General features: G+C 47.1%; 1 protein-coding gene across 1 annotated transcript in view; it reads left to right on the top strand.

Moving 5' to 3' along the window:
• LOC137300638 (adenylate kinase isoenzyme 1-like) overlaps window positions 1-18,379 on the top strand; it is a 119,237-nt gene that overhangs the window by 38,270 nt on the left and 62,588 nt on the right. The window contains exon 8 of the mRNA XM_067969849.1: window positions 4,010-4,094. Within this exon, the coding sequence (XP_067825950.1) occupies window positions 4,010-4,094 (85 nt within the window). The remainder of the gene's footprint in view (window positions 1-4,009; window positions 4,095-18,379) is intronic.

Raw genomic sequence — 18,379 nt, 5'->3', positions numbered from 1 at the left:
CCTCTTGTGCGTCCCTGTTTTTCTTCGCTTCACCATTGGCGGCCGTGTCTTCAGCTGCCTAGGCCTTAAGGTCTGGAATTCCCTCCCTAAACCTCTCTGTTTCTACCTCTCTCTCCTCCTTTAAGACGCTCCTTAAAACCTCCCTCTTTGACCAAGCTTTTGGTCAGCTGTCCTAATATCTCCTTATGTGGCTCAGTATCAAATTTTGTTTGATAATCGCTCCTGTGAAGCGCCTTGGGATGTTTTACTACGTTAATGCTGCTATATAAATGCAAGTTGCTGTCGGATTAATGAGGAAGGCTGGATCGGAATGATCTTCCTTTAAGGGCCAGTTATTGTTCATTTAGTCCTGGATTCACTCAGTCTTTGCTGCTCTGAGCGAGTGCCACAGGGAAGTTGGCAGTACATCTGCCCAAGTGCTGGCGGGACAGGGGAGAACATGATGTGACGCAGTGGACCAGCTGCTCTACCGCAAAAAGAAATGTAATAAAAATGATTAGAGAAACGTCCATTTGTAGTTTAGATTTGCCTTTTCTAAATAAAGCCATAAGGAGATACTGGATTGCCCCAGAATCATCAAACAAAAGTGTCCCCTTCCCCCCCTTTTAAAGGGGCACAACTAATAAAGAACAAAACCATAAAAAAAAAAGGAAACTTCTAAACTTAAACAATAATAATATTACTGCTGTCCAGTACACACTCCAGCCCCCTGCTGTCCAGTACACACTCCAGCCCCCTGCTGTCCAGTACACACTCCAGCCCCCTGCGGTGCCCGCCGGTCACAGCAGGCACCGTGTGCTCCTTCTCCAGGGCCACCCGGGCACGGACGAGACGGCGGAAGAGAGACAGACAGTCGGAGCGATCCACCTCCCCCCATGGGCCACGTCCAGGCCTCGACCTGTGGATGGTCAGTTTAGCTTTGCGATTTCTCTCACAGGCAGATTTTTTTTGTTAGCCTGCGTCTGCGTTATATTTGGAACGTTCTTTCCCCAAATCTGTTCCGAAAGCAGTCGACTCATGCTGAGGTACAGTTCCGCACCAGAAACAGTGTGCTATGTCGTCCAAGTGGCCGCTCCTCACGCTGGGGGAGGCTGCGACCGTTTTTGGGAAGGCTGGAGAGCTAAGATCACTCAGGTGACCGATGCTCTTGTGATGTTCTGGCACTTTCGCACAATGGATTTTTTAACAAGGCAAAAAGATTTTAAACATCCCCACAAGATGCATATTGACTTGCATGGCTGATAATGGGAGTTATTTTAACCCAACTCGCCAGTCGGGATGGCTTGCAATCGAAGTCAATGGAGAGCAATATTGGGCGGGGTATAAAACCTGTGTTCCACCCAATCCCGTGGGTTACCCACCCCCCCCACCCCCCCCCCAGCGAGTTAGGTTAAAATTGCCCCCCTGTGTCTCTAAGTTTATCAGCACGTTAGGAATAATGGAATGAGAAAAGGCCACTCAGCCCATCAACCGCCACTTCTATCACATGCCATGTACAGTCTGTCCAATCACAGACTCTGCACAACTCATGTCGATCTTCCAAAGGCTAATCAAACAAAACTGCCAAGTAACCATCTACTCCCTGTCCCCTTTCTGCAATATGTGGTCTCGGTCAGTTCCTCTTTCTACAGGCGACTGTTGCTTGGTTCCAGCAGCACAGGTGCTATTGTGTCCTGAGAAGCAATCGATCATCTTAGTCCGGATCTATCACTACAGCTTCCAACTCTATTCTCAGCCAGATATTTGTCAATAATATTTAAAGAGATGACTGAGCTGGTCTGTTTGATGGACAAGTGCAGGGGAGGGAAACGGCTGGTGGAGAGAGACTCGTGTTTAACCCAGGGCTCAGTGTCACTGATTAAATCAAAGGCTAGATACTCTCAAAGACGGTTGCTTCCAGAATGGATCAGGGGACTGCGAGTGAGGACGGAGATAGGATCGACTCGCAGTATAAACTTGGTGGACTTTTATTGAGGTAAACAATGGCAGAAGTGAGCGTTAGTTTGTTCTCTTGAGTTTCCTTTAAAAAGGCCTTTCCCGAAAATACATCAAGGTTTGTTCCTTTTATGAGAAACATAAAAAAAAAACATAAACATCTCCTGTGATGTGGCATCTGCCCTATTGCTGACTTTTCCCTCCCCCCATTGTTTCTATGGCATTTCCTTAGGTTCCTTTGATTGTCCACCAGTTGCAGTTTGAAGAATTCATTCAGAAACTGTTCCTCAGGCATTGTCTCATTCAATTATATCAACACAAATAACAGAGATAGTTCCGGGTATCTCAGCCAACAGAGCAATTTAAACATGATCACAAGATGACATACAAGAAGAAAACTTGTAACCAATTTTGCTGCCCCATGTCAGCCTCTTGCCTTTTTAATTCCAATTTTCCTTCCTTCCTTCCTTTCCCCTCCTCTGCTGAAAGTGCCAGCTCTTGCTGTGGCACAGTTCCACTCAAGTGACCAATTTATGCGGCCATAACTGTTCATGTGGGATTAGATTAGGCGCTTTGTGTGCAGAAGAACACCAGCTCAAACTTAACGGGCTGAATGGCCTGATACTGTGCTGGAACATTGGGATAGAAATTGGACCTCGTTGAGCCTGTTTTACGGGCGCAAAATGGGTGCGACGAGGGCCAATTCCAACCCAATTTTGGGTCGGGCCATTTCTCATGCGTCTCCGGCGGCCGCCTAAACCAGGCATTGGGCCCCCTCCCATATGTAAATGAGAGGCCTAACGCCTGTTTTAGGCCCCCTCCCAGATAGTCGATGTCGCGGGAACCAGGCCTGTTCCACTCGGGATTCTTAAGCGGTCGCTGGGCGGCTGCTGCATAAAGGTAAGTCCTTTCTTTAATAAAATACAAAACAATTGTTGCCGTGGAGACATGAGAATCAGAAGTGTTTCCCCGTCTCCGCAGCATACTGATCACCCCCTCTCCTGGGACTTAACCTTCAGGCCAAATGGGAGAGGTGCCTGAGGAGGCGCGAACAGGCACCCAATTAATATTAATGGGGCCCGAGGCCAATTTCAGGCCTGCCTCAGGTTTCCTGGTTCGAGCCCGCGTTGCAGCCGCATCGCCGGGCTGCCGACGAATTTGTACCCCCCCCCCACCCACATCGTATCCTCGACAGTGAGTGTCGGCAGGCCATTCAACTGTGGAGGACAAAACAAACCTATCATCATCCAACATCCACACGCATATAACTTTCCAGCAGGGGTCAGCAGACAGCAATCAGGGGCAGAAAGCCTGACTGGCTTTTCCTACCCTCGCCTGGCAATTGTCGTGTTCCTACTCGTTGCTGGACTGAGACGGCTAACTCAGCACAGACCAGGGTTCGTGTCTGGACCTTCCCTGGTCTGTCTGGCGTGGTATCACACTACGCCCAACCCTACGACCCTTCCAGAACTCTGCATTCCTCTAATTCTGGACTCTTGTCCATCCCACACTCCCTTCGCCCCACCATTGTCGGCCGTGCCTTCAGCCGTCTAAGCTCTGGAATTCCCTCCCTCTTCACCTCTCCAACTCTCTCTCTCCTCCTTTAAGATGCAGCTTAAAACCTACCTCTTTGACCAAGCGTTTGGTCACCGGTCCTAATATCTCCTCATGTGGCTCGGTGTCAAATTTTGTTTGATAATTGTTCCTTGTGCCGTTTTACTATGATGTGGAGATGCCGGTGATGGACTGGGGTTGACAAATGTAAACAATCTTACAACACCAAGTTATAGTCCAACAATTTTATTTGAAAATCACAAGCTTTCGGAGGCTTCCTCCTTCGTCAGGTGAATGTCAGGAAATCCTCGAACCTTTCACATTTATAGTCAGAGAACAATACCTGGTGATTACAGATAATCATTCCAACTGTTTTACTATGGTAAAGGCGCTAAATAAATGCAATTTGTTCTTCTTGTGGGGCATTTACCACTGAGCCAGGGCAGGAGGGGGATGCTCTTAGACTCTTACGATGCGGAAAATTCATTTTATCTTTCTTATTTCCCCTGTTGCGAGCCAGCTGGATGCCGATCGTGAAGAGGATGAAATATTCAGTGACATCAATTCTGTGGTTGTGGAGAGACTGTTGGCAGCAGGAAGAGACGGTAGGAAAGAATTCTGGGAATTTCACTATGATCTTTCTTTAACCCATAAGACAGGAAACTCCAAGGGTGTTGCTGCACCAAACAGGAAAGGATTCTTGGAAGCAGTTCCTTAGTTAACAAGCTACCGTTTAATGAAGACAAGTTTTTTTCTTCTCTATGAATCAAACAGAATCGTTTTGGTTTCTCTGCCTGATGTGCGGTAACCCTTTCACATCTAAGAATTTTAGAGATTTCTTTTTTCCAATGCTTGTTGACCTGTTTAGGACGGAGAGCAGGAGAACCTTTTTTTTTACGCGGTGGGTTGTGAGGCTGTGGAACACACAGCTAAAGTTAGAGATTTTCTTTACTCTTTGTCCCTATTTATAAAACTCCCAAATTTGTTTTGGCCATTTTATGGCTTTATCCACCTGTGCTCACACTTTCAGTGAAATATGGATTTCAAACCCCTGGGTCTGACTATTCAGGGAGCAGGTGCCAAGAATGAAACTCGCCTGTACAATCACTCCACTGTAACTACTGGGCACTCCCTGGCAAATATGTAGTTGGATAATCTGTGTATGCGCCAGATAGCACTGTATCAACAAGTATGCAGAACGTATTCCCACAGCACAGAGCGGTGTGCTTCAGAGATATAGAGTATTTTCTCTCCCATTAGGCATTGTGCGATTTATCTGACATCATTATAAGCTGTGACAGTGCATTATTGAGGCATTACTGATGTATCCTTGGTTAACCACAGTACCTGTACTCTTGACCTCAATAACTATCGCAAGCCAGTTGGGATGGGGCATGGAAATCACTCTGGGCCAACAGGACTTGGAGCAGTGTCAAGGCTGCTTTATGTCAACCTGAGCGGGCAGACGGGCCTCGGTTTAATGTCTCATCCTAAAGGCGACCCCTCCGACGGTGCAGCACTCCCTCAGTACTGCACTGGAGTGCCGGCCTAGGTTTTTGTGGTCAAGTCTCTGGAGTGGGACTACGAACCCACAACCTTCATGACTCAGAGGCGAGAGTGCTACCACTGAGCCACGGCTGGCACCGTAATATAAATGGACATCATCTGCATGCGTTGGGTCAGCTTCCACATGTACACTCATGGCACCCTCTCCACCATCTCACTCGTCCCATCCACAGCCTCTGTGTGATCAGAATGTTAGTGCGACATCCAGTCTTCAGTGAAACATTGGGACGACTAAAGCCATCATCTTCAGCCCCCGCCACAATCTCACACACTTGCCACAGATTCCATCTCCCTCCATAGCAGTTGTCTCAGGATGAACCAGACAGTCTGCAACCTTGGCATCCTGTTCAACCCTCAGCTTAGCTTCCGACCCCATATCCTCTTCTACCACCATAACACTGCCCACCTCCCCCCTTACCTCAGCCCATCTGCTGCTGAAACCCTCACCCATGCTTTTGTCACCTCCAGACTCAATTATCCCAATGCTCTCCTGGCTGGCCTCCCATCCTCCCCCCTCCATAAACTTCAGCTCATCCAAAACTCTGCTACCCCTATTCTATTCTGCACCAAATTGCGCTCACCATTCACCCTGCCCTCGCTGACCTACATTGGCTCCCGGTCCCCCAACGCCTCCAATTTAAAATTCTCATTCTCATGTTTAAATCCCTTGTTTAGCCTGAGTCCCTCCCTATCCCCGTAACCTCCCTCGGCCCTACAACCCCCAAAACTCTCTGGTTCCTCCGACTGTTGGCCTTCTGTGCCTCCCCACCTCCCTTTGCTCCACCGTTGGGGTGGCCGAGCCTTCATCCGCCTGGGCCCCATGCCCTGGAATTTCCTGCCCAAGCCCCTCCGCTTCCCTCTCCTCCTTAAAACCCACCTCTTCGACCAAGCTTTTGGTCACCCCTCCTAATATCGCCTTTCGTTGGCATGGTGCCCATTTGCTTCTGTGGAGCACCTGGGGTCATTTTTCTATATCGCAGGCGCTGTATAAACGTAAGTTATTGCTGAGTGCCGAGTGGCTTTGAAGTACTGCTGTCACTGCCAATGAGTAGCGCTCTCCACATACCGAGTCATTCTTTTTATTTGCTGTGTTTATTGCTTGCTGCACTGTCGGAGGCATTGAGAGAGCAGGAAATCTGTAGGAAAGGACAGTTAGTTGCAATCCAGGCAGAATCTGCCACCATCTGCAACCTATTTAAATAACACAGTCTCACTGCACACTGCTCTGATAGCACTTCATTAGCGAATGCAGATGGAGTCACTAAACTGTGCAGTCGGCAGCATCACAGTAATGAACCAATCTTGAATTTATCAGGCGGCTCAGGATTCAAGCTGTGATCACAGTTAAGGGACATCGAACTAACTAAATATTGAAATAAACGTTAAGTGCAACAAAACAGTGCAAACAATGGATTTTTTTTCCCCCTCTGTGACAAAAATGCAGTATACGGAAAATAAAATGTTTTATTTATACGTCCTCAAGTGTGGATGGCACATCTCCATTTCCCGGTGTATGAGAGTGATGGAGGAGCAATCCACGTCACTTTCACATTAAATCTACCTTCTCGCCCCTCCCTATCTCTGTAACCTCCTCCAGCCCTACAACCCTCCGAGAACTCTGCGCTCCTCCAATTCTGGCATCTTGCGCATCCCCGATTTCCTTCCCCCCCCCCCGCCCATCATTGGCGGCCGTGCCTTCAGCTGCCTAGGCCCTAAGCTCAGGAATTCCCCCCCTAAACCTTTCTGCCTCTCCACCTCTCTCTCCTCCTTTAAGATGCTCCTTAAAAACTTCTTCTTTGACCAAGCTTTTGGTCACCTGTCTTAGTATCTCCTTAGGTGGCTCGGTGCCAAATTTTGTCTGATAATCGCTCCTGCGAAGCATCTTGGAACATTTTACTACTTTAAAAGCGAGTTGTTATTGTTTGTATTATGCTATTGGGTTTTTTTGTTCTGGCTGGCTGAGAACATGGCAGGCATGAAGTTAGTCCAGGAAGTCCTTGATGTGCGAATATTTAGCGCTGCCATTGTTTTTGAAAAGAGACCCGTCTCATGGGTCATTGAAAGTGTTTTGGGACGGATTAATTTGTTCCCCAGGAAAGGGCCAACAAGTTTATCTCAATTAGAAGTGGATAAGGTAAACATTTATGATTAGAAGCTCTAATTGAGTTTGAGAGATACGTTTTTAAAAATGTCCTTTCTTCTGATGTATCTTCAAAGAAAGAGTTTCTCTGAACTGACATCCTCCAAGTCAGCAGTCATTCTGAAGTTATCAGAGATAGGACAGGTCAGACAGTTTACCACATGAGCTTAATCAGGGGCCGTGTTTCAAGGTCCAGGTTTGCATTGTTATCCAAATCCAGAGGAAGCACAGTGAAGTATATAATTATTGTAAAGCTATTTGTTCTTGCTACCTGTTTACTGTTCCAACAAAATTTGACAACAAGATAGTAGGACAGGAAGCTTGGTCAAAGAAGGGCCTTAAAGGAGGAGAGAGAGGTAGAAATTAAAATTCTTAGAGGGCTTGACTGGGTAGATGCGGAGAGGCTGTTTCCCCAGGCTGAAGAGTCCAGAACCAGGGGTCATAGTCTCAGGATAAGGGGTCGGCCATTTAGGACCGAGATGAGGAGAAATTTCTTCACTCAGAGGGTTGTGAATCTTTGGAAATCTCTACCCCAGAGGGCTGTGGATGCTCAGTCATTGAGTATATTCAAAACTGAGGTTGATAGATTTTTGGACACGAAGGGAATCAAGGGACAAGGGGATAGGGTGGGAAAACAGAGTTGAGGTAGAAGATCAGCCATGATCTTATTGAGTGGCGGAGCAGACTCGAGGGGCCATATGGCCTACTCCTGTTCCTATTTCTTATGTTCTTATGAGAGGCAGAGAGGTTTAGAAGAGGAGTCCCAGTGCTTAGGGCCTAGGGAGCTGAAGGTACGGCCGTCAATGGTGGAGCGTTGAAAATCGGGGTAGCGCAAGAGGCCAGAATTGGAGGAGTGCAGAGATCTCGGAGGGTTGTAGGGCTGGAGGAGGTTATAGAGATAGGGAGGAGCAAGGCCATGGAGGGATTTGAACACAAGGCTGAGAGTTTTAAAATCGAGGCGTTCCCAGACCGGGAACCAAATTAGGTCAGTGAGCACAGGGCTGATGGGTGAAAGGGACTTGGTGTGAGTTAGGATATGGGCAGCAGAGTTTTGAATGAGCTGAAATACAGTGACAAAGATTCTCCGTTCAACCATGAGGCATGCTACAATTACCCGGATATTGGCCAAATAAAGGTACATCCGATTGGATGTATTCCTGGAGGCTTGATCACGTGACATTTGATCATGTGACATCCAATTACACGACACCTAATCACATGATATTTGAACACAAGACCATCTCCAAGACCATTGAAGGTAAAGGTTGAATTAAATTCCTGTGAACTCAAAGCAGAGGTCATCAGTGTAAATATGCCAACAAACTGAGGCAGCGAGATCAGGAAGGTCAAAAGTGTGATCCCAGCTCCCTGCTGAGTTATCTCATTTCAACCGGGGTGACGATGGGGGCTGCTACAATTAGCCTCATCTCCCCTGGGTTAGAGAGGCCCAAATCAGACAAGGTTCCCACTCCTGATTGCCAGCTACGTCTTTAAAATCTGAGGCCTAAGATAAGGCTGTGCTCGTCACAAGTTTGCAACAAAGTTTGATTAACCTCTGGCAGAGGTTACACCACTTCTGTCTCCCTTTCTTCTTTTCTCTCTCTCCGTCCTGCACCCTCAAACCTCAATCATCATCAGGGTGAAGAAAAATACCCTGACGGTACATCTATAATATCAAAACTAAATCATCAACTTTAATCATCGACCTAATCTTCGCTCCATGACTACTTACGGGCAGCAGTTAATGATTGAAAATAGATTGTTTTCTCTTTAGAAGCGAGTACCCACAATATTTAATTAGGAAATCAATGTGACTGCGTCATTTGTTTAAACATCGCACTGCTCCACAATTTTTAATCATGAAAGATAAAAACCAATCGGTTCATCCAAAAAAAGTAAATAATACAATGGGGCAGAAATTGGTTCGTGTCCGAATTCGGGCACCTGTCCAGAGGCGGCAGTGACCGTCACGCTGAGACTGATGTGCAAAAGGACCCCATGTGAAATTGGTCCTCGTGGGTTATCAGGGTGCAACCGAGGTGCTTGGGAATGCCGGTCATGTCCCAGGATGAAATGCGCCAATCCTGAAGGGGACAAAAGTTGGCTGTCACTGGGTCCACGAGTCTGGATTTTTTTTTTTTCACTTGCCTTTTCGTGTCAGTCTCCAGCAGCCGTTTAAGAACTGCTGGTTTGGCAGATTTAGGCCTGAGAAAAACTGACCGCCACATGGACGGCCTATCACGATAGAATATGGGAGAGGGGCCTGAAACCGGCATTAGGCCCTGGATTTGCATAGGAAATGGGGCTAACGCTGGTTTCAGGTGCGCACCCGGGACGACTCAGGGGCGCGCTATCCAATTTGGCATGTGGCGCTCTCCTGGCGCAAAATGAGCGTTCACACTGCATGCCAAATTGGTCCCTTCAGCACCCGAATAACGGGGGCCACCCGATCCGATTTCTAGGCCATTCTATTTCATCGTGGTGACGCTGTACTAACATCTGAAATGTAGCAAGTTGCTACAGTAAGCAAAGGATATACTTGCCATAGAGGGAGTGCAGCGAAGGTTCAGCAGACTGATTCCTGGGATGGCAGGACTGTCGTATGGGGAGAGATTGGGTCGACTTGGCCTGTATTCACTCGAGTTTAGAAGAATGAGAAGGGATCTCATTGAAACATATAAAATTCTGACAGGGCTAGATAGACTGGATGCAGGAAGGATGTTTCCCCTGGCTGGGGGGTCCAGAACGAGGGGTCACAGTCTCAGGATACAGGGTAGGACATTTAGGACTGAGGAGAACTTTCTTCACTCAGAGGGTGGTGAACCTGTGGAATTCTCTACCACAGGAGGCTGTGGAGACCAAGTCACTGAATATATTTAAGAAGGAGATAGATCGATTTCTAGACACAAAAGGCACCGAGGGGAGAGAGCGGGAATATGGTATTGAGATAGAGGATCAGCCATGATCATATTGAATGGCGGAGCAGGCTGGAAGGGCCGAATGGCCTACTCCTGCTCCTATTTTCTATGTTTCTATTTACTGTAACAGACTTGACTTTTCCCTCATCGCTCACAGAGGTAGCGTCAACCCAATGGAGGACTAGGCGCAGCTTTGTAACGTATCCCACCGCACCTAATACCGTATAAACATACACAGGATACAAAATAAAAACATTCGGGAGAGAAGTCTATTTTCAGCAGCTCTCGTTTTAAGAGTTTACTCAAAGCCCCAAGTGCTTTCCGTAATGAGCTCGAAATATTTACATAGATATGTAATGGTGGGGGGAAGGGAAGGAATTAGTGTTAAAAGCCTGCAGGGATCCAGAGAGCTGGAGCAATTAATTTGAATTTAAATATCCAAAGTGTCTCGGGACTTTAGAACTCGGCAGCTGCAGCTAGTGTTTTGGTCAGGTCCCTCGGTGACCCCTCACCAACTGAATCTCCCCCCTCTCCCCCCTCCCCCCCCCAACACTTTTCACTCAACGGGTGAACCCCCCCACCACCCAGTCTAGCTCTTAACAGATAAACCTGCTCATCCCACTCACTGCATGCAGTCCTTCAGACGCCAGGACTGAGTTTTGATGAATCTGCTCTACACCCCCTCCGTAATAAAAAAAAAAGATTCACTCGAATGATACCGGGGCTTAGAGGGTTAAATTACGAGGCGAGGCTGCTTAAACCTGGCTTGTATTCCCTTGACTTTACAAGATTGAGGGGTGATCTGATCGAGGTGTTTAAACTGTTAAAAGGATTCGACAGGGTAGATGGAGAGAAACTATTTTCTGCGGTAGTGGGGGGATCAAGAACGAGGGGATGTAATCTTCATTTCAGAGCTAGACCATTGAAGGGGGAAATCAGGTTTCCTGATTTCCCCCTTCAATGGTCTAGCTCTGAAATGAAGATTACATTCCCTCGTTCTTGATTCCCCAAAAGGCTGTGGATGCTGGAACAAGGCTGAGATTGTTAGATTTTTGTTGGATATGGAGCAATGGCAGGTAAATGGAGTTGAGGTGCAGATCAGCCATGATCGAATTGAATGGCGGAGCAGGCTCGAGGGGCTGAATGGCCTGTTCCTAAGTCGAGATTTCTATCCACCGGAGAGATACTGGAAAAGGGCAAACCAGACTGAGACAAAGCTCCCCGTTCAAAGAGTACATTTAAATAGGGCTTCCCTCTTCACTCAAACATTACAGGAATGTAAAAGCAGTTCATTGATGGAAAAGAACCAGAATTTATCCTAAAAATGAAATTTTTTTTGCATTAAAATACATCTGAGACATTTCCTCCAAATAGGAAGTAGAATACATTTCTTAATAACGAAAGTAATGCATATTAAAATTAATCCGTTTTGTAGCAATACTGAGACCGGGGTGAGGACAGGGGTCGCATTGATTCAATGATGGCGAGGGACTCGGTGCAGGAGCACAGATTTTTTTTATTCGTTCATGGGATGTGGGCGTCGCTGGCGAGGCCGGCATTTCTTGCCCATCCCTAATTGCCCTTGAGAAGGTGGTGGTGAGCCGCCTTCTTGAACCGCTGCAGTCCGTGTGGTGAAGGTTCTCCCACTGTGCTGTTAGGAAGGGAGTTCCAGGATTTTGACCCAGCGACTGTGAAGGAACGGCGATATATTTCCAAGTCGGGATGGTGTGTGACTTGGAGGAGAACGTGCATTTGGTTGGAGCCCATTTCTGCTGTGTTTCCCGCTCGGGTGATGTGCTTCCTCAGCCCTTCTTTTCAGCAGTGCTCCGTTGGATAGAAATGACGCCAAGACATTGTACGTCCTTCTGGGTGTTTTTTTCCCTCTGGTCTTTTTTGCCTCTCCCAGGAGATTAGATGGCTGTGGGGGTGGGTGGGGAGAGAGAAGAATTGTTCAGTCAGGGTGCTCTGGCCATCATGGTGTGTGGGGCAGGCTTGATGGACCAGTTGGTCTTTTCCTGCCCGTCAATTGTATCTGTTCGTATGTTGCCCGGAGTTTTAACAAGATGCACAGTCCAGTTCCAGCGTGTTACTCACCGAGCGGGGGGAGAGGGTCCGAGGAGATTTGTGAGGTGCTGGCGCTCACAGATTGTTTTATCTAATCTTCCCTCCCTCTTCAATTTTTTTTTAAGTGAATTTTGCTGCACTGTTACACTCGCTGGCAACACTTTCTGTTCTGAAAAAAAATCTGTCTTTTTTTTACATTCCTGTCACGTTTGAGTGAAGAGGGAAGCCCTATTTAAATGTATTCTTTGAGTGATTAACTGATTTATCACCATGAGGTATTAAGGAGCTTTGTCTCAGCCTGGTTTACCCTTTTCCAGTATCTCTGATGGATAGCAGTCTTGTCTTAGGAACAGGAATAGGCCATTCAGCCCCATCGAGCCTGCTCCGCCATTCATTTAGATCATGGCTGATCTGTACATCAGCTTCATTTACCTGCCTTAGCTCCATATCTCTGTTCTGAGCTCCTGGTCGCTGGGAATGGTGGAGGCAGAAGATAGGCATGAAAGTGGATTTCATAGGCGTGATGGCCAATAAAACCCGCCAATAAAAAATTTACTTTTCTCCCGGGCTGCTGGAGATCGATCCGCAGACTCCCGAGAAATCCGGGGAGGTTTTGGCAACCCCGGCCCCTCCAGTCCTTATGGATAATGTGGGAGATGTTCCTCTTTAGCAATCCAGCACGGAACTGCACTTGGCATCATGGCAAATTGCAGATCCCCACCCGTCAGATGGGAGATCAAGGACTGGGACCACAATGTACAGGCGTGCGCTCTCAGCAAGTGTGGTTCCACGCTGAGAGGGGGAAACCGCCCTTCTGTGGCTGAGGAACAGCGGGCGGAGGAGGAATTAGAGTGCGCTGAGGATGGGACCCTGGGGCACGCTGGAGATGACAGGGTGAGGACGAGAAGCATTTGAAGGAGACGTGATGGTTATATCGGGACAGGTCGGAATAGAATTATGAGAGGGAAAAGCCCTGGAGCAGGATGGAGCGTCCAACGGTGTCAAAGGCCGTGGAGGGACTGAGGAAAACAAAGAGGAGGCTGAGGTAGCAAAGAGTGGGCAGGATTGAGAAGTTGAAGGTGTGATGGAGTTTGGGCTTTTTTTTTGGCCTCCAGAATGATCCTCCAGTAAACAAGGATTTGACTGCAGACAGGTTTGAAGTGATCAGATATTTCAGATCATTCTCCTGCTCTTGTGCTGTACAATCTTCCGACTTGGCATTTGGACGTGGAAGATGACAATTTTGGGGAATGGGGAAGGGGGCGGGTTGAATCTAGAGGCCGGTGCCTGCCCAGGTCTTTGCAGTCAAGCTCTCTACACTCCTCACTTGACATGCACACATGCACACTTCCGACAGAAGTCCCTGGATGGCAATCAGAAGCAGGAATCCTGGCCGATTTCCCCCCCCTCTCCTTAACCCAGGGATCCTAAGGCCAATTATTACATCCCTACCGCCACTCCAGTTGAGACTAGCTAATTCAGCACGGGTCAGGGGTCGAACATGGGATTTTTGTGGCCTGTGTGGTTCAGCTAAACACTGAGCCCTTAGGAACATAGGAACAGGAGAAGGCCATTCTTCCCCTCGAGCCTGTTCTGCCATTTAATTAGATCATGGCTGATCTGTATCTCAACTCTGTCTACCCACCTTAGTTCCGTAAGCTTTAATACCCTTGCCTAACACAAATAAACTTGGAATTTTTATATTATTTGCAATGAGGATTGGACAACCAGCAGAAATTGAACCTTGAATTATCAGGGGCCAGGAGTGATTGCTTTAAAAATGTTTATATAAAACACATGATAAAAATCTCAAACATTTAAACACACTTCTATCAAATTTAAAGGGATTGTGTGGTATAATTTCAGAGTTAAGCATTATTTATCTTTTATTGGTGACAGTTTATTATAATTGCAATGATTAAATCATATCACCTTCAAGGACATTGGTAATGTTTTGTCTGGAAACTGCTCCTTCAAAGCTATTTATCTAACAGACTTGTCACTGCTGGTTTGACAAAGGCCTCATTTCTCTGTACTGACTAATAAAGTGGGGAATCGACTTACCTAGAAGTTAATAGTGTACAAAGTGCTGCTCTCAACAGATAAAAAGGGGAAATTCCTACTGAATATTATGGAAATTCTTGGGAATTTCTGGATAGAATGGGTTGGTGAAGACGTTCCAGTTTTCATTTCACATTGGACGCAGCGACACTATGAGGGCATCCACGTGGACAGTGGACCGCTCCAAGAGTCGTCCAAACGTTGGGCCTGTGACATACATGCAGCTTCTGAGACCTAGCAATCTGGGCATGGAAACCCAAACAACTCAGTCCAATTTGTGCTTATACTTCTCATTCGCTGTTTGAATTTCATAGAATCTTACAGCACAGAAGGAGGCCATTCGGCCCATCGTGCCTGTGCCGGCTCTTTGGAAGAGCTATCCAATTAGTCGCACTCACCTGCTCTTTCCCCGTCGCCCTGCAAATCTCTCCTTTTCAAGTACATATCCAGTTCCCTTTTGAAAGTTACTATTGAGTCTGCTTCCACCGCCCTTTCAGGCAGTGCATTCCAGATCATAACAACTCACTGCGTAAAAAAAAATTCTCCTCATTTCCCCCCTGGTTCTTTTGCCAAATTATCTTAAATCTGGTTACTGACCCTTCTGCCAGTGGAAACAGTTTCTTCTTATTTACTCTGTTAAAACATGAGCCTGGAGGTTTGGAAAGGGCTGTTCTGAGTGTCGTTGCCTCATTGATAACCACCTTGCTAAGAGGCATGTGCCTCGTGGTCAAGCTCCTTTGCTGTTGTTCATCCAGCTCTCAGTGGGGTCATTTGCATGGGAGCAGGGGCTACATCTTAAGCCCTCCTTTGATATAATTTGTGTCCTTGAAGAGCTCAGAGAGGTCATAATCCCAGAGGATGAAGGCACTGTGACAACCTACAGCAGATCTCACATTGAAATGTGGGATCCTTTGTGTGTTCTCATACACAATCTGCACATCCATTGAGTGGAAGCCCTCTCTGTTGAGGGGGTTGACTGCAGAGGTTCTTGAAGAATTGCTTAGGCCATCTATTGCACTCTGCACCTTGGGAAAGCCAGACACCCCATAAAAGTGGATGGGCCTATCTCGCTGCTTTGATGTGATGCTAAACTGGATGAATTCCTGGCTTTCCTGTAATGGGTGTTAACCACCTGACGAATACATGCCCATATTACATCCTGGCTGATATTACAGTTGCTTGAAATAACCCTGTGCCATAAAAGTTGAGTGTGGTCATACTCATAGACAGAGCAGTGCAGGCAGATGACCATGGCTACAGGTCCCCATGCAGTAGCTGGCACTGGTCCCCTTTTGCCTCTTCTAATAGACATCTTCTCACTCAGGCCCTCATAAGACCTGTGTTACCTGTATATTCTTTGTACTGGCTAATATCTGGTGGGGTACATCCTCCTTAAAAGCTGCCTCACTTTCCTTTCCTCCACCATCTCCTGCTCCTGCTCCTCCTCCTCCATGGTAACAGCACAAAAAGGTATACCTCATAGGGAATGGTCCCAAGAAGCCCTCGTTGTGGGTGGGGGGGGAGAGGGTTGTTGGGGGCGGGGGGAATCTCTCAGTGGTTTCACGCTCACACAGGCAGCCAGAACCAAAGGTTGAATGTAACAATAAAAAAAATGGCTGGAAATTCTCATTCCCAGCTACAATAATCAGTCCTCAAATCTCTGGCTCAAATGCCCTTCACTTGCACCAGTCTCCACTGATCCTGGCAGCAGCAGCAGGTTATATTTCTCATTCTAATTCACCGCTGATGCTTTATGAGCGTAAAACCAGGAAATGTGGAGCTGCAGCGAGTTTGACCTCTCATTTTAATATATGTTAATCAGGTGGGTTGGGGAACTCAGGAGGCACCAGGAACTTTCTAAGAATTCGGCCGGGGGGGGGGGCGTTGAATTTGTGCCAGAAAAATCAATGGAAACATCTTCCAAGTCCAATTCACTGCCCAGTAAAGAAAAGATGCCTCGAATTTACCCTAAAGCCGTTGCAGAAACGGCGTGGAATTCCCAGGGGCCTATAAGTTCAATCAGTTCCCTCACATTGCTCGGCTCAATATCTCCTCCCAACCAGTGGCTCTAGGACGGGATTATAGGTGAGGGGGCCCTGGGCGAAGAAGCATTCATGTGTAGACAGGACGGGATATTGGGGAGTGTATCTAGTCTGATCTAGTACCAGCTTTTTTTTTATCATTAATAGTTGAATGGCGCAGTTAGGCTGTTAGAATGTGAGCCTCAATGAGTTCGAGTGGCTTTGATTGTTCTTAATGTCCTTGAACTGTGTTCCAGTAAAAGGTTTTCTCTTCTCCGTTCCAGCAAGCTTCATATTGTAGGACTCCATATTAATGGCTGTCCACATAGCTTCAGTACCCAGATGGTGCTCAGGGGCACGTAGAGCAGTTAGAGCTCTTGCCATTGTATTTGCTCTCCCACTCGCTCCATCTGTCTCGTAGTCCACCTCCCATCTGCTATTGGCGATCACTGTGAAAATATTCCATCTCATCTGCGATCAGTGCAGAATCATCACAAGATGCTCTTCACACAAGGATTAACACTTGGGAATCGACTTTTGGGTAGGATAAGAGGCAAAACCTTTGGAGTCATTTAAGACGCTGTGATGGAGGTTTTTCTAGATTGATGAGCTAGAATGGGCTAAATGGCCTTCCTCGTCCATACTTACCTTATGATATGAACACTGGTGGTGTACAGTGCATGATTCATTGGTTGCTGCTGTGACTTGATACCACATTTGAACCCTGGGATTTAATCCATCAGAATAATTAAAAATAATAGATGGTGATGTTGGCTCATTGGTAATGAGGGAAGGTACAACCTGGTGAGAAGCAAAGTTAACACTAAGTCCCTGATTAACTGTACTCGTGCCAGCCTTGGCCAGCAATCATACTCATGGTCTCTGAGTCAGAAGTTTCTGGGTTTAAGCCACACTGCAGAGACTTGAGCACATATTCTAGGCTGGCACTTCAGTGCAGTACTGAGGGAGTGCTGCACTGTCAGAGGTGCTGTGTTTTGAAGTAAACATTAGACTGAGGCCCCATCAAGTCCCAGGCGTTGGCCCCCATTCTGGGCCCTAATTCTGCTGTTGGTGAGTACCACCCTGCTACCTCCCGCTTCTCCTACTGCCCCTCCCTAACTCTGTAACCTCCAGCCCTACAACACTCTGAGATCTCCGCACTCCTCCAATTCTGGCCTCTTGCGCATCCCCGATTTTCATCGCTCCACCATTGGCAGCCGTGCCTTCAGCTGTCTAGGTCCTAAGTTCTGGCATTCCCTCCCTAAACCTTTCTACCCCTCTCTCCTCCTTCAAGTCGCTCCATAAAACTTAACTCTTAGACCAAGCTTTTGGTCACCTGTCCTAATATCTCCTTTTGTGGCTCGGTGTCAAATTTTATTTGATAATCGCTCCTGTGAAGTGCCTTGGGACCTTTTACTACGTTAAAGGCGCTATATAAATGCAAGTTGTTGTTGTTGTAGAGGACATCACAGCTGAACCCAATGTCCACGTGCATACTTGCCAGCAGGAATCCTTGGAAAATGATCTAGAGTAGGAACCCTGGCTAAATGTAGGTGGTTGTTGTTGTTGTTGTTGTTGTTGTTGTTGTATGTGAAGACCAGGATGGAGAAAAGTACCAGGGGCACTTAGACAGGCATTTTATTGACTGTTATCTTCCTCCTCAGGTACATACCGGTGGAAACTGTGGATACAGTTATAGTTTCTGTTCCATTGTCTTTTATCCTGCTGGATAGAAATGGTATTAGGAATCCCTGAGCAGAGGCATGGCACTGAAATGGAGGTCTCTGAAAGATGGGCTGGGCTGTTCTTGTCTGTAAGGATTCATTCAGTTCTATGGAAAGAGAGCAAAGGGGGCCATTTTAATCAATCTGTCGGCTCTCAAAGAGGGTTGTGCAATAAGTGCGTGGTTACCATAACTGAGAATGACGTCAAAAGAGGCTCTTTGTGGGGAAGACAATGACCCTGAGGCAGATTTATGTTTTCTTGCAGTTCAGTACAACAGCCTCTAACCTCATCTGAAAGCGGCAGGGAGCGAGGGTCTGCGGAGAGCATTGTGTCGCTGCCAGCAGGTTACAGCGCCGTCAGATTTACTGCAATGGAATCGAGACTAATTAATCGTT

The sequence above is a fragment of the Heptranchias perlo genome, chromosome 31 (genome assembly GCF_035084215.1).
Source record: "Heptranchias perlo isolate sHepPer1 chromosome 31, sHepPer1.hap1, whole genome shotgun sequence".
Classification (NCBI taxonomy): Eukaryota; Metazoa; Chordata; class Chondrichthyes; order Hexanchiformes; family Hexanchidae; genus Heptranchias; species Heptranchias perlo.
Note: the sequence above shows the minus strand (reverse complement) of the source record. Positions and strands in the feature narration are given on the sequence as shown.